Here is a 12,563-nt window from a genome sequence, read left to right as displayed (position 1 = left end):
TTATTATTTATAAACAAAAAAAAAGTGTATTTGAAAATCCTCATGAAAACAAACACAAAAAAAATCAAAGGATAAATGTAGAGTTACAATTTCCACTCATGACCAAATCGTACAAGCTTTGCACGCAACTGAACAGTAAATGTTTGTTGAATGCCATGACAAGAAGAGAGGCACTATTCCCATCAGAACCATTCTTCTTGCTTTCTTCTTATTCTTTGTGATTAAATGTATTACTGGGACATATTCTGTCTTAGTTTTATTGTGTTTCCATGCCACGTGGTTACATTCAACAATAGGATGCATTCAATTCGCGCCCCAAATCTTTCTTCCCTATCCATGTTGACTGATGCACAGCATCAGTAACCAGCTGGTTCACCCAGTTTCCTTAAATCAGACACTGCACTGATACATCCATCCTCCTTCTCCACAGCATTGACCACAGTGAAAAACTTCTTGGCAGGTTTTTCTTTTTGTCCCAGAGCTTTCAGATCCTCGATTACATCCTGAAAGACAATGCAAAAAGATTTAGACGGGACACAGTACCGCTTGTTTTTCCAAAAGCATGCCTTCAGTTCATTTACCTTATCAAAGTTGGACTCAAACTGCACTGCATTTTCAGAATTAACAAATATAATTGGAGTGGCAATCGCCTCCTTAAGGCTCTTCCCGAACCAAAGGTGGTTTATGATTGCCTGAAAAGGGAAATAAAATTATGCATCTGCCAGATGACACACTTGTGATCAGAGATCACGCTCAGACAAAGAGTGAGGGCAGCACTTCTTTGCAATCTTAACGGCACTTAGCATGGACACGCACTGAGGCCATTCCAGTGGTGATCATAGCGCCACCAGTTGATCCAATAACCAGCAACCTTGATTTTGACTTGAATACAGTAGGGGCCATGGATGAAGGAGGCTGCTCCCCTGCAAACAGAACAAAAGCCTAGCGAGTCACTATTCAGACTCATCAATTTGAAAAGACATGAAGAAAAATGGTTGCAAGTACAATCAGCAGGCGTCTTTTGAATCATCTGAATCGTAGCTGCTCAACAGACTATCTGTGCGGAGGGATATTTATAGCTTCTGTCAAATGGCAAAAAGATAAATGGATGTCAATGGATGAAAATTGATAGACTATGTTTGGACTAGTAACCGCATCAATGCAGCAATTCTAAGTGTGCCTGTCAAAATTTGGGAACACATTTGGGGCAGGTAACATTTTCCCACTTCGGCAAGTTAGCTTGGATGTAATTTTGCCATATGTCCATCTAATTGTGTGCAAGAATTACAGCCAATCATTCCAGCCTTTCTGAACATACACTCACAGTGAAGCCGGGTCACGTGTTCCAATGCTGTGAATCTCACATGGTTTGAACAAAATGCCACATGGTAATTGTTTCTTTATTCAGCCAAATGCCCTCATTTTGACAATGTATTCATTTTAAATCAGTCATTAATCCAGCTGGTTTAACATGCATTTATCAGTGGTAGACGGTGAATCCTGGGCCTTTCGTGGGTATTTAGTGATCTAATCCACCTCTTCATAACGTCAACACATCACACAAAATAATATTTTAAAAAATAATAATAATAATAAAAATGCTACATAACGATGGCCACGTTCACCCTACACTAAACTGTTACGAAAAACAACAGCAGATTCACTAACAATTTTCAGTAGTCTTCCAAGCACTCATCTGTGTCCTTGCAAAGGCCAGATTTAGACTTTTGATGATGATACAGTAGAGGTTGAATGTGTACAGATTAGCAAACATACTGTAGATCAGCGGTCCCCAACCGCCGGTCCGCGGACCGGTACCGGTCCGCAGGGCATTTGGTACCGGGCCGCACAGAAAGAACTTGCCTTAATTCCGTTTTATTTATTTCGGAATACGAACGATGTTATATTTTGAAAAATTACCGGATTCTCCGTTACATCCGTCTGTGTCACGCTTGACTCACGTCAAGCCACGCTTCTCCATCACGTGACCGATTACGCTTAAAAACAAAACGCCGGAGGTCGCAAAATGAGTTTAAAAAACTGCTGGAGATCGCAAATGACGGCGGCCTTAAAAGTACGTTCAAGACAACTGGATTAAAGTTATGGCTGAATACTCTGAGATCGCCACAATAGCACTGTTGCTATTTCCGACATCCTACCTGTGTGAGGTGGGGGGTTTCTGCAGCAACGGCGACTAAAACAAAATTACAAAGTAGACTGGACATAAACCACACACTTAAGGTGTCATTGTCTCCTATTACTCCGAGATGGGACCGTCTAGTTGCAGAAAATCAAGCTCGGGGCTGTGGTGAGTTGTCATTTTCATGCACTTTGAATTTGCGTTGTATCGTATTTTGAAGGCATTAAACATTACCATAGCAATCAGTGTTGCGGCCAGATTAGACGCTCCTTGTGTTTATTATTATATTTCGAAAACACCACAGGTTTGCATGCAGCTCATACCATATTTTGTTGTATTAACCCGCTACATCTTAAATGCCGGTCCCTGAAAATATTGTCTGACATAAACCGGTCCGTGGGGCAAAAAAGGTTGGGGACCCCTGCTGTAGATGCATTGCATACATGTGTGGCATTAAAGAACATTTCACGTATTTGAGGGGGACTACCATTATTAAAATAAAAAATACAGGACCAACCCTTTATACTGCCTCTGTACAGAAGCTTGTAATCAAGAGGAATTCTTTATTAACTCTCCTGTACTGTACATGCTCCCCAAAAAAATCCCAATCATGGCATGTATATTAATAGTCACGTCTTGAAACCATTTATATAGTCATATTCACATAATATGTCATACATCTAGCGCCACCTAGTGCCAAGAAATGTCTTTTTTGGGGGGGTTGGCGGGGGTTGGATGGATGGATGGATGGATGGAGGTACTGTGCCGAGTAACGTCATGTAACAATGATAATGTTTGCAGCATAGGAAGATTTTTAAGTGGGAAGCAGAGACAGTGCAACAGCAACTTGCAATGTGTGAAGATTGAGCATTTTGTGTGGCTGAATAAGCCACCTGAAAAACTGATGTGACCCCCAAAAAGGATTTAAATGGTATGCTGGGACTTTCAGCATCACTCCACTCTCCATATAAAACATGACATATTGGGATAGTTTTATATAAAAAAAAAAAAATTAAGACAATTTGTATGTTGTTTGGTTTCTGCTTTTTACATTGCCGCAGTATCCGATCGGGACTCAGTATTGGCAGATCCTCAAAATCAAGCAACTAGGACTCGGGCGCAAAAAAAAAAAATGTGATCGGGACATCCCTGCAGACAATTACTGACACTTGAATTGTCACCATGTCTGGTTGACTGGTTGGGCACTAAACAGAGTGCCTAAACGGAGGCCACACGACATTGAGGCAAATCCTCAGTGCTGGTTAGATGATCCACTTGGGCCTACCTGCAAATAATTTGTCAACTCTTCCACAGAAGTCACACAGATGACTGTTGAGGATGACTCCGGTGCTTGGAGAAAAGACCCCTGAGCCAAATCTGTAAAGAATATGATCAAGTTACCTTTCACGTGTAGGGTGGAGACGCAACGCATGAAATTACCTCGGTAGTACTGACATGTGGTTGATGCTGCTGGTGACAGAAACAGCAGATCCGTCCTGGGCCAGCACCGACACATGTGTGGTGCCTATGCTGTCTGGATATGGCGTCATGTTGTAATACTGCGGACTGTGTGACATTTTGTCGTTGATTAAACTGCGGATGTAGTCGGCGAAGCTGTCCTCTGTGAATTTCGTTGTCAGCTGTAAGAATGACAGAACATTGTGTGTGTGTGTGTGTGTGTGTGTGTGTGTGTGTGTGTGTGTGTGTGTGTGTGTGTGTGTGTGTGTGTGTGTGTGTGTGTGTGTGTGTGTGTGTGTGTGTGTGTCCTTCACTGGTTATTCGGTGCCCTTTGTGAGGCTCAGCACCGTAGACTTTTTAGTCGCAATGGCTTTTGATGAAACCCTTTCCATTTTCACTGAGCCACGTGAGCTTTGGATGAATAAGTTCTAGGGTTCACGTGTTCTGTCACTGCATTTTCGTTGCCATACTTCGTATGCACCTCCACTCTTCATCCCAGAAAACTGAGTTAGTGATCAAGTGAAGTGTACAAAGTACAAATGGTACTTTTTGGGGTGGGGGGGGTATTTAATTATCTGTGTATTTTAATTCATTGTAGGCTTTACGTTATCAGTACTTTGGAGCGATTACCGATTCAGTGGGTGTAAAAAAATAAAAATAAAACGATAACTGATTACCGATCCGATCAGAAGAGTCAATTGATTTTTACATTTATTTACTGTCCAATCAATCCCCACTGTTCGCGCGGGATTAGGACCGGGCAAATAGTCCTAATTTGCATATAATTGATGCCCACTGAAATGGATTGGGAGAAAAAGAAAAACCATAAAAATGAAACCTTCCAAATTTCTTCCAAAGACACCGTTCGAATACAAAAATGGGCGGAGAGGACTTAATAAATACACATACATATTGAAAGTAATGGACTATAGTCATGTGATAACACTGAAACGTAAAGTTGTGTGTCATCTGCATAAGTATGATAACAGGAGAAAGGCTCATGCAACTCCTAACCAGCTTGAAATAAACCCCATCTTATTTCACAAGACAATGCCAAACAACATTCTGCACGTTACAACACCGTGGCTTCGAAGTGAAAGAGTGGCATGCCAGTAGTCCAGACCTGTATCCCATTGAGGATACGTGGCACTCACCAAGGTCTACCAATAGCTGCAGCCATATAAAACATCCCAAGCCATACAAAACGTTTCTAGTCTAGACTCAACCGGAAGTCGGCCATTTTTAAATTTCCTTTCAAATTAAGTTATTCATTGTTAGCCTTTTGTAGAGGTCGGATTTTATCAAACTAGTTTTTAATCCGATGTACTTCATACCTCCAAACATTTCAGTATGGCAGTGTCTCAACATGCCATTGTGGCCAAGGCTGCGAAGGCCCTTTTTTAACTGGCCACAGTGCTAGTTGACTTTCTTATTAATTTGCACGTACCTTAAAGAATTCAAGCTGTAGGACAATGTGTTTTTATAAGAGCAGCTGCTTGCTGGTGTGATATGCTGCCTCTTACATTCAATCCGATTAGTCGACTAATGTCCATTTGGCAACATAAAAGTCTATAAATAGAACTTTTTATAAAGATTGTATGCATAAGAGCGGAAACTAGGACTTCACCATAGCTTCATAGGAAACTTTTTTTTTCTAATTGTTGAACCAGATTCATTTGGTCACAATGAAACGGTTCATGAAAAAATGTCTCATAGTCTGGGACTGGTGTAATGAGTTATTGTTAAGCGTCTTTGGGTCCCTTAGAAGATGCTACATTATTCCAAATTATTATCGTCATTATATTATCATCATCATCATATAGATGAATGAATGAATCCATCCATTTTACGATCCACTTTATCCTCACAAGGGGGTGCTGGAGCCTATCCCAGCCGCCTTCGGGCAGGAGGCGGGGGTCACCCTGAACTAGTTGTCAGCCAATTACAAGGCACACATAGACAGACAATCATCCGCGCTCACACTCACAACTCGGGACAATTTGGAGTGTTCCATTATTATTGTTGTTGTTGTTGTTGTTGTTGTGTTCAGCTTGTCCCATCAGGGGCGACTAAAGTGTGACTTACCGGTAATCAGTTCTAACTAATAAAGGTTACTTCTTTGCATATTGTGACAAGTTTCAGGCATGAAATTAATTCTGAACTGACCTCAAGATCACGGGTATGTTTCTTTAATCCGTTCGCAAACTTCAGAGCTTCAACATAGCGGTGATAAAATAATGTTTTTTGTTCACCTCTCAGGGATGCTGGAGTCAGGTCATATCCTGTAGAAACAAAAATACAACGTCTCTTCACACATCTCTTCAGTTCAATCTCAGCTGTCATTGTGTACAAAGCCTTAGTCTGGCATGTTGCACAATACAACTGAATCACTCTGTGATTTCAAAGTTACAAATCACACTGGGGATGGGGGGGGGGGGGGGGGGGGTATTCCAGCAAGCAGGTTCAACACGCTCCTCACCTACACCTGAGTTCCGAGTTGACTTCTTCAGAAATAGATAACGGTTCTACAGCAGTTAAAATGAATTAGTTCAATCAAGTCTGAATACTCTCACTTTGAGGGAAAGCTCATGCACGGTCTCAGCCAAAAGACATCATCAATCGATCCCCAGCATGTCGATTGACCCTGGAAACTGATATAAATATCTCAAGTACACTGTTACTGTACTTGCAGTTTCTCAATATATTTTTATAACTGCCGTTGATCAATATTCCACATTACTAATTGGTAATGGTGGATGGGCTCTTCACCTACAAGGCACTCAGATCGCTTCAACACCGATTCAACTACTAATAAAACAGCATCAGGAGCAACCGGGGAGTCGGTATCTTGCTCAAGAGCACTTTGATATGCTCACAAGGGCCAGGGATCGAGCCATAACCTTTTGGGTGGAAGACGACCACTCCGTCACTGAGCCATGCCGCCCCCCACTAGACCCTTTAAAGCGCCCAGTCACTTTTTGCATCAATGCACATCCAAAGTTGTATGACACTTACTATGCTACTGGTCACTTTAAATTATGGGCATCATCTGCACTACTGTCATTTGAAAAACTAAGAAATTAAGGGTGTTGTGCGACCAGATCAGGGTGTAGTCCGCCTTTCGCTTGAAGTTGGCTAGTACAGACCCCGGCATCCTCTCGCGACTATGTTCCGTATAAGCTGTGTTGAAAATGGATGGATGGATCATCAGAAGGACAGCCACAGTTAGATGTTTGGGGGTTCTAAGTTCGAGAAAACAGACTTGGATGGTTTGGACACATGCTCAAAGGAGTGATAATGAGTATATTGGTCGGAACGTGATGGGGACGGCACTGCCATGAAAGAGAAAGAGGAAGACCTAAGAGAAGGTTGACTGATGTAGTGAGGGAAGACATGAGGGTTGATGTTAGGGAGGGGGATGCAGAAGGTACAGTAGGCTTCACTGGTCAATGATTTTTCTCACTGCCTGACACACTGTTGCTTTTATGTATGAGCAAATAAATGAATAAATTGTGCGATATACAAAATTTGCCTCAATGTCAATGCAAATCCGCCGTATGTGAGGTCAACGATATAGAACCAGATAATGTTATTCAGGTAAATAACTGTCTGATGAAAAGCAGTATTGTCCAATTCATCTGGAAATGCCAGCGTATCGTTTTTGATGTAGATGTGCTTCAATATCTACGTGATTGCAAAGAAACAGACAAATAATGTCTGCCTAAGGTGGGAGGACACTAGTAATAAGTTAGGATTTAGCATACAAAACCTGCGAGCAAGCAGGGAAGGTTCACAGAGTCTGTTACAGTGGCGAATGAGTCGGAATTTCTCTACACAGCTCTTTGAGATGGCTGCTTCAGGATTTTCCTCATCTCATGGTCAACTTCCTCCGAGCTTTTGCATACCCTACTAACTGGAATAACCCTGTGGTCTGTGTGGTGAAACAACCTTTCAGGATGTTGAGGACAAAGCTAAGGATGTTTCCACCTCCAGGGGGTGGAGCAATATACATCTGATATTCTCCCAGAGGAACTGTCCATGCATCGCTCACTGTTGGTCTGTAAGATGCCAAGTCCTGCAATGTCAGCAACCCTCCTGGGCAAACACATGGGAACAAATGGTTCCAAACTGAACAAAGAAAAGAGCCACATATATTTATTACTTGGAATGGATCAAATGAAGAACTCAAATGCAAAAGGCGATGTCTTGCATTTTTGTGAATGATTCAAAAAGCTTTCTTCTTCCGAGTTGCGGGTAAAAGATTAAAATTTTATGTAGCGTATGCTAAATGAATATACTGTATATTAAACCATTGGAGGGCTATTTTCTGTGTGAGAGGAGTGGGGTGGGTGGGGCAGTCAAGTTAGATGGAATTTATTGAAGGTGAAAGGTCCTTGATGTCATTTAATTTCAAAATCAGACAACTCTTAGGAAAATATTTTGTTCCAAAACAGAGAAATTTCACTGAATTATTGAAATATTTGGCTTTTTCAATAAAAAGGAATCATGTACTAGAACCACAATCTCTTGAGCTAACCCTTCACCTTAATTTCAGTTAGTCCCTAACTCTTTAAAAGACGAGACAAGTCGCATTGACTGCTGTTATCTTTATCAGTGCTGCTATCCTTCAGATCCTGTGACTCCACTTGATTATGGGCACTTCTTTGATTCTGTAAGTGTTAAATAAAATGCATGGGAATAACATGACACATTTTTAGAGGCATCTATAGAATGGACATCCTGAGATGTTCTCCAAGGTAACTAATGCTGCCATTGCTAACGTTGGGAGAGCGTTCAGTGTCACAGGTGATCTTACTAGGGGAAATCGTAACAAAGTGAACGTCTCATTAGCCCGAAACCAAAGTAAATACTGCAAATGTTTGCCTTCTGTGGTTGTGTTACCAGCACTGTTGTAACAAGGACGGTGCGCTGCACTTTAGATGAATCTTCAAACATGGTTACATTCATCCTAGTTAATCTGGGGCAATTATCCTCTTTTTTTTTTTTTTTAATTTCGTTGAAAACTACTTGCTAAGTTTTAAATGGCGATTGTCGGCTTTTGTGTTTGGACTGTTCAAATATATTTGCAATGACATTATTGTCGGGTAGACATAATATATAGTTCTACCGTCTTTGTTACCGATTTGTTGCTTTACTGTTGTATATGTTAGTTGCTCCTTGTACAGCACTTTGTATGCAGCGATGGCTATTTGAAAGTGCTCTATAAATACAGTTGAGTTGAGGTGAGAGAGAGAGAGAGAGAGAGAGAAGGAAAACAGATCATGCTTGAATTCATCTGACAATACCTGCCTCCTGTACGTCTCGGATTAAATCTTCCGCTATTTTTCCAGTGTAGAAAGCATTTGCTCCAAGATTTGCAATTGTCTCCAATGTGTTGGCAAGTGTCTCAAATTTTACAACATCTCCTGTTTTCAGCAGGTTTCCATTTTTATCGGAGAACAGGTCACTAGAGGATAAATACAGTATGAGAATCCTACTAATCATGCAGACACTGTATCAAGGATGTACACTTACTAGGCACAGTTGCACAACCAAATACAATGAGAGCTGTTTCTAGTATTTTGTCACCTTATTTAGCTAAATGAAAGGGACAAAGGGTGACAAAAAGCTACATTCTTGTACCACTCCACCTTTTGTGAACCTGGTACAACACCATCAGGAGTAATGGTGGCTAGCTCAATGATTAGCTCATATTGTATTTCAAATAAAACAAGTCTTGAATGTGACAGAACATCAATGTAAGGGCAAAATTGATCGAAGATTTTGTCCTGTCAAATTGTGTTGGCGGGGTGTCCTACCGCAGTGGCTGGGTCTCGTTGGTATCACAAACATGCAGGTATTGACCAAGGATTTGTTGAACAGGAAACCCCTGTCTGGCCAGCTGAATGGTCGGCTGGAAGAGGGTTGCCCATGGCAATTTGCCATAAAGCCTGTGCGCTTCTTCATAGCCACGGAGTTCTCCTGGGATTCCAATCCACAGGCGACCAGGATGGGGGACAACTGAAATACAATGCATACTATAATCAGCCACAGCGCATCACTAGCTTTAAGTATGGGGTGCACTATTGTAAACTACAACTCTCTCTCTCTCTCTCTCTCTCTCGCTCTCTCTCACTCTATATATATATACAGTATATTTACTGTATATATATAGCGCCCCGATGGTCGAGTTGTTAGCATGTTAGCATGTTGATGTGCCCTGCGTGGGTTTTCTCTGGGTCCTCCGGTTTCCTCCCACATTCCAAAAATATGCATGGCAGGCTGATTGAACACTCTCAATCGTCCCTAAGTGTGAGCATGGATGGTTGTTCATCTCTATGTGCCCTGCAATTGGCTGGCAACCGGTTCAGGGTGCCCCCCGCCTCCGGCCCGAAGACGGCTGGGATAGGCTCCAGCACCCCCCGCGACCCTTGTGAGGATAAAGCGGATTGGAAAATGGATGGATGGATGGATGGATATATATATATATATATATATATATATACACACACACATACTTCAGACCGGTACGAAGGTCGATTATTATATGAATAAGGATGGAGGGACGATGATGGGAGGGTACCCAGGTCATGGACAGAGGACGGACCGACAACATAGGCTAAAGTGCCCATGTCTAACACACAATCACTAATTTCCAGGGGAAAGGAAATGGCCAAACTACTTCAACAATTATACGGGATATTTGATAGTGTAAATAGAACTCTGTGGCCTGCAGTCTACACTTTGCTCTCCCTTGCTTTATGGGAATTAGAGATTTGTTTACGCTACAGAGAAAAGACTGGAAATCACTACACTCAGCATTTAACTCATTCACTCCCAAAGACGTTTTTAAACGTCTTTTCAGACTTGGTCTAGAATTGGCTGGTACTGAATGAGTTAAAGTAGTTGCTGATGTGTGATAATATAGAAATCTATGGGCTGCCTAGGTAAGGAATTTTACAAGTAAAATAGTGTGTCTACCATTGCTATAAGTGTCCAACAAAAATGGGATACCTGAGAAGAAACGGGAAGAATCGGGACATGACTGCAATGTATCGGCCTTGTACTTCTCAGGGACACGCTCTCTGGAATTGATGATTTTTACTTTTCCTTAGGAAAGAGGAGACAAGAGTTGTTTTTCAGCTCTCTCGATTCTGAGTTTGGCCCATTAGAACTTTGATGTGTGAGTGAATGTGACTTGGCACCGGTACTGTCCATCACTGTGAATATGGCTCCGCCCCCAAGGCCCAAGCTCTGAGGGTTCAGGATAGAAGTGCATAGCAGAGCAGCAATGGCGCCATCTACCGCCGAACCCCCTTTTTGAAGCATGTCCCTGAAAGATAACAATCACACTGCTGATATTGACTTGAAATGTTGTTGGGGTTTTTTTAATTACCAAGGTTATGATTTTTTCATCATATTTCTTAGGTTTACCACTGTTGCGGTTTATGTCAAAAAGTGGTTAAGAGTGGACCAAGTCTAATTCCTGAATCTGTGACCTCTGTGATCCCCCCCCCCCCAAACATTTACAGCCCTTCAAATGCTTCAATTGAGGTTCAACATTTCGCTACATGTTTTGCTTTCGACATATCATGAACAGTCAGTGCACATCGACACACAATTACACAAATGTCAGATGATAGACGTGCTGTGCGCTAGGTGTGAGAGGATTGAAAAAAAAAACAGCCTGCAAGATCCAATAATAATAGCATTAAATTCCATGTTTTGGTAGATGTCATTTTTCAAGTACCGGGTAATATAGGAATCTTTCGTTTTAGCAATTAATTGGTTCCACTACATGTACCTATCATTTGGTTTGAATGGTGGACAGTTTAGTTATTTAGCCACTACAGATGAGCAGGTGAATATGAGAGGGTGAATATTTGCTCATAGAACTTGTCTTGCTTCTAAACAAATACCGTGTGCCCACTTCTCAGTCACTCAGCCCCATTATCAAACTAAACAGAAATTCCTCTTACCGTCCAATTTGTGAACATGTCCCGGTGTCTGCAGCCACTGCACCATGAGAGAAGCAACCTTGTGGACACTTGCGCCTCCTAAGTTGACTGATGCACACAGACACGACAATGACACAGAACACCAGCATCAGTGCGCAACACGCATACACTTGCCCCTTTGACCTGGCCATGGCTGCTTGTCCTCTCGCCGCTCATTCAGGTTGCGTCCAAAAACGTGACTTATCTATTTATGAATACAGTATGTGAAAAGTGTGAAGGGATGCGCCTGCGTGTTTCTGGGTGTTTGTGTGAGTGCGCCGATAAAGTCGGGATGTCAAAAAAATATATCTCCAGAGAATGGGCTGAACTGGGCAGTCAGGCTCCACCTCTGCCTGCAGTGCAAGAGGTGGAGCACAAGTTTTAGAATATTGAAGTCTGTTGTATCCCGCCGGTCCATAAATAAATAAATAAATGAAATTGAAACGTTTTCCTAGAGCTCATCGAAAGTATATTCAAGATATGCTCCAGTTTAAAAAGATGTTGGTGCCTTAATTCTTCCCTAATTCTTGAATGATCCAGACAACCAAATTAGAAATGTCAAAGGTATAAAAATGACAACTTTCAGGTAAAACACCAGCCAAGTGTAGCCTCCAGCTGATAGCATTGCACTCATTGGACTGTCAAAAGTGCGGCAGGCAAAAATGTATTCATCATCTGTGTCTGTATTGGTGTCGATGTTGTAGGTCTGTACCGGACTCATACTCATAAAAATGCACCAATGCTACACACACACACGATACCATTTTACCAGGCTGACATACTGTATACAATACCTTTGGGATAGGAGCGATGACTGTTCTGTGGCATCACTTTAGGGTGAACACACATGAACAGGCACAGTACTTGTAGCCGACCGCAAATTATGCTCTGCTCGGGTAGCGATGAAGGCGGCTGCCCCGCGAGCCCTTCAGCAAGCACCGAGGTTCCAGCACTGTTGGTGCTCCACA

At 42.0% G+C, this 12,563-nt stretch overlaps 1 protein-coding gene across 2 annotated transcripts; it reads right to left on the bottom strand.

The window, feature by feature from the left end:
- Window positions 1-356: 356 nt before the first annotated feature.
- Window positions 357-11,747, bottom strand: ggt5a (gamma-glutamyltransferase 5a). Of its 2 annotated transcripts, XM_086111620.1 has the most exons (13): window positions 11,578-11,747; window positions 10,804-10,931; window positions 10,613-10,708; window positions 9,418-9,619; window positions 8,905-9,065; window positions 7,547-7,693; window positions 5,761-5,880; window positions 4,069-4,079; window positions 3,596-3,780; window positions 3,426-3,517; window positions 817-923; window positions 582-692; window positions 357-503 (listed from the first exon to the last, which is right to left on the bottom strand). In XM_086111620.1, exons 1-13 carry the CDS (start codon window positions 11,745-11,747, stop codon window positions 357-359), a joined length of 1,677 nt encoding a protein of 558 aa, XP_085967746.1. The 2 variants fall into 2 exon arrangements, with proteins under 2 accessions (XP_085967746.1, XP_085967744.1); XM_086111618.1 differs by lacking the exon at window positions 4,069-4,079 and having other exon boundaries at window positions 5,765-5,880.
- Window positions 11,748-12,563: the final 816 nt, after the last annotated feature.

The sequence above is a fragment of the Hippocampus guttulatus genome, chromosome 5 (genome assembly GCF_054856545.1).
Source record: "Hippocampus guttulatus isolate MCC_2025c chromosome 5, RoL_Hgut_1.0, whole genome shotgun sequence".
Classification (NCBI taxonomy): Eukaryota; Metazoa; Chordata; class Actinopteri; order Syngnathiformes; family Syngnathidae; genus Hippocampus; species Hippocampus guttulatus.
This window is presented reverse-complemented; position numbering and strand designations above follow the sequence as displayed.

What these genes read in the sequence shown, in the direction of transcription:
- ggt5a (XM_086111620.1), bottom strand. Translation starts at nt 11,747, where the DNA reads ATGGCCAGGTCAAAGGGGCAAGTGTATGCGTGTTGCGCACTGATGCTG. An exon ending in ACATGTTCACAAATTGGACG is followed by an intron (nt 10,932 to 11,577) that starts GTAAGAGGAATT and finishes GTTATCTTTCAG; the next exon opens with GGACATGCTTCAAAAAGGGG. An exon ending in AGTTGACAAATTATTTGCAG is followed by an intron (nt 924 to 3,425) that starts GTAGGCCCAAGT and finishes TTCTGTTTGCAG; the next exon opens with GGGAGCAGCCTCCTTCATCC.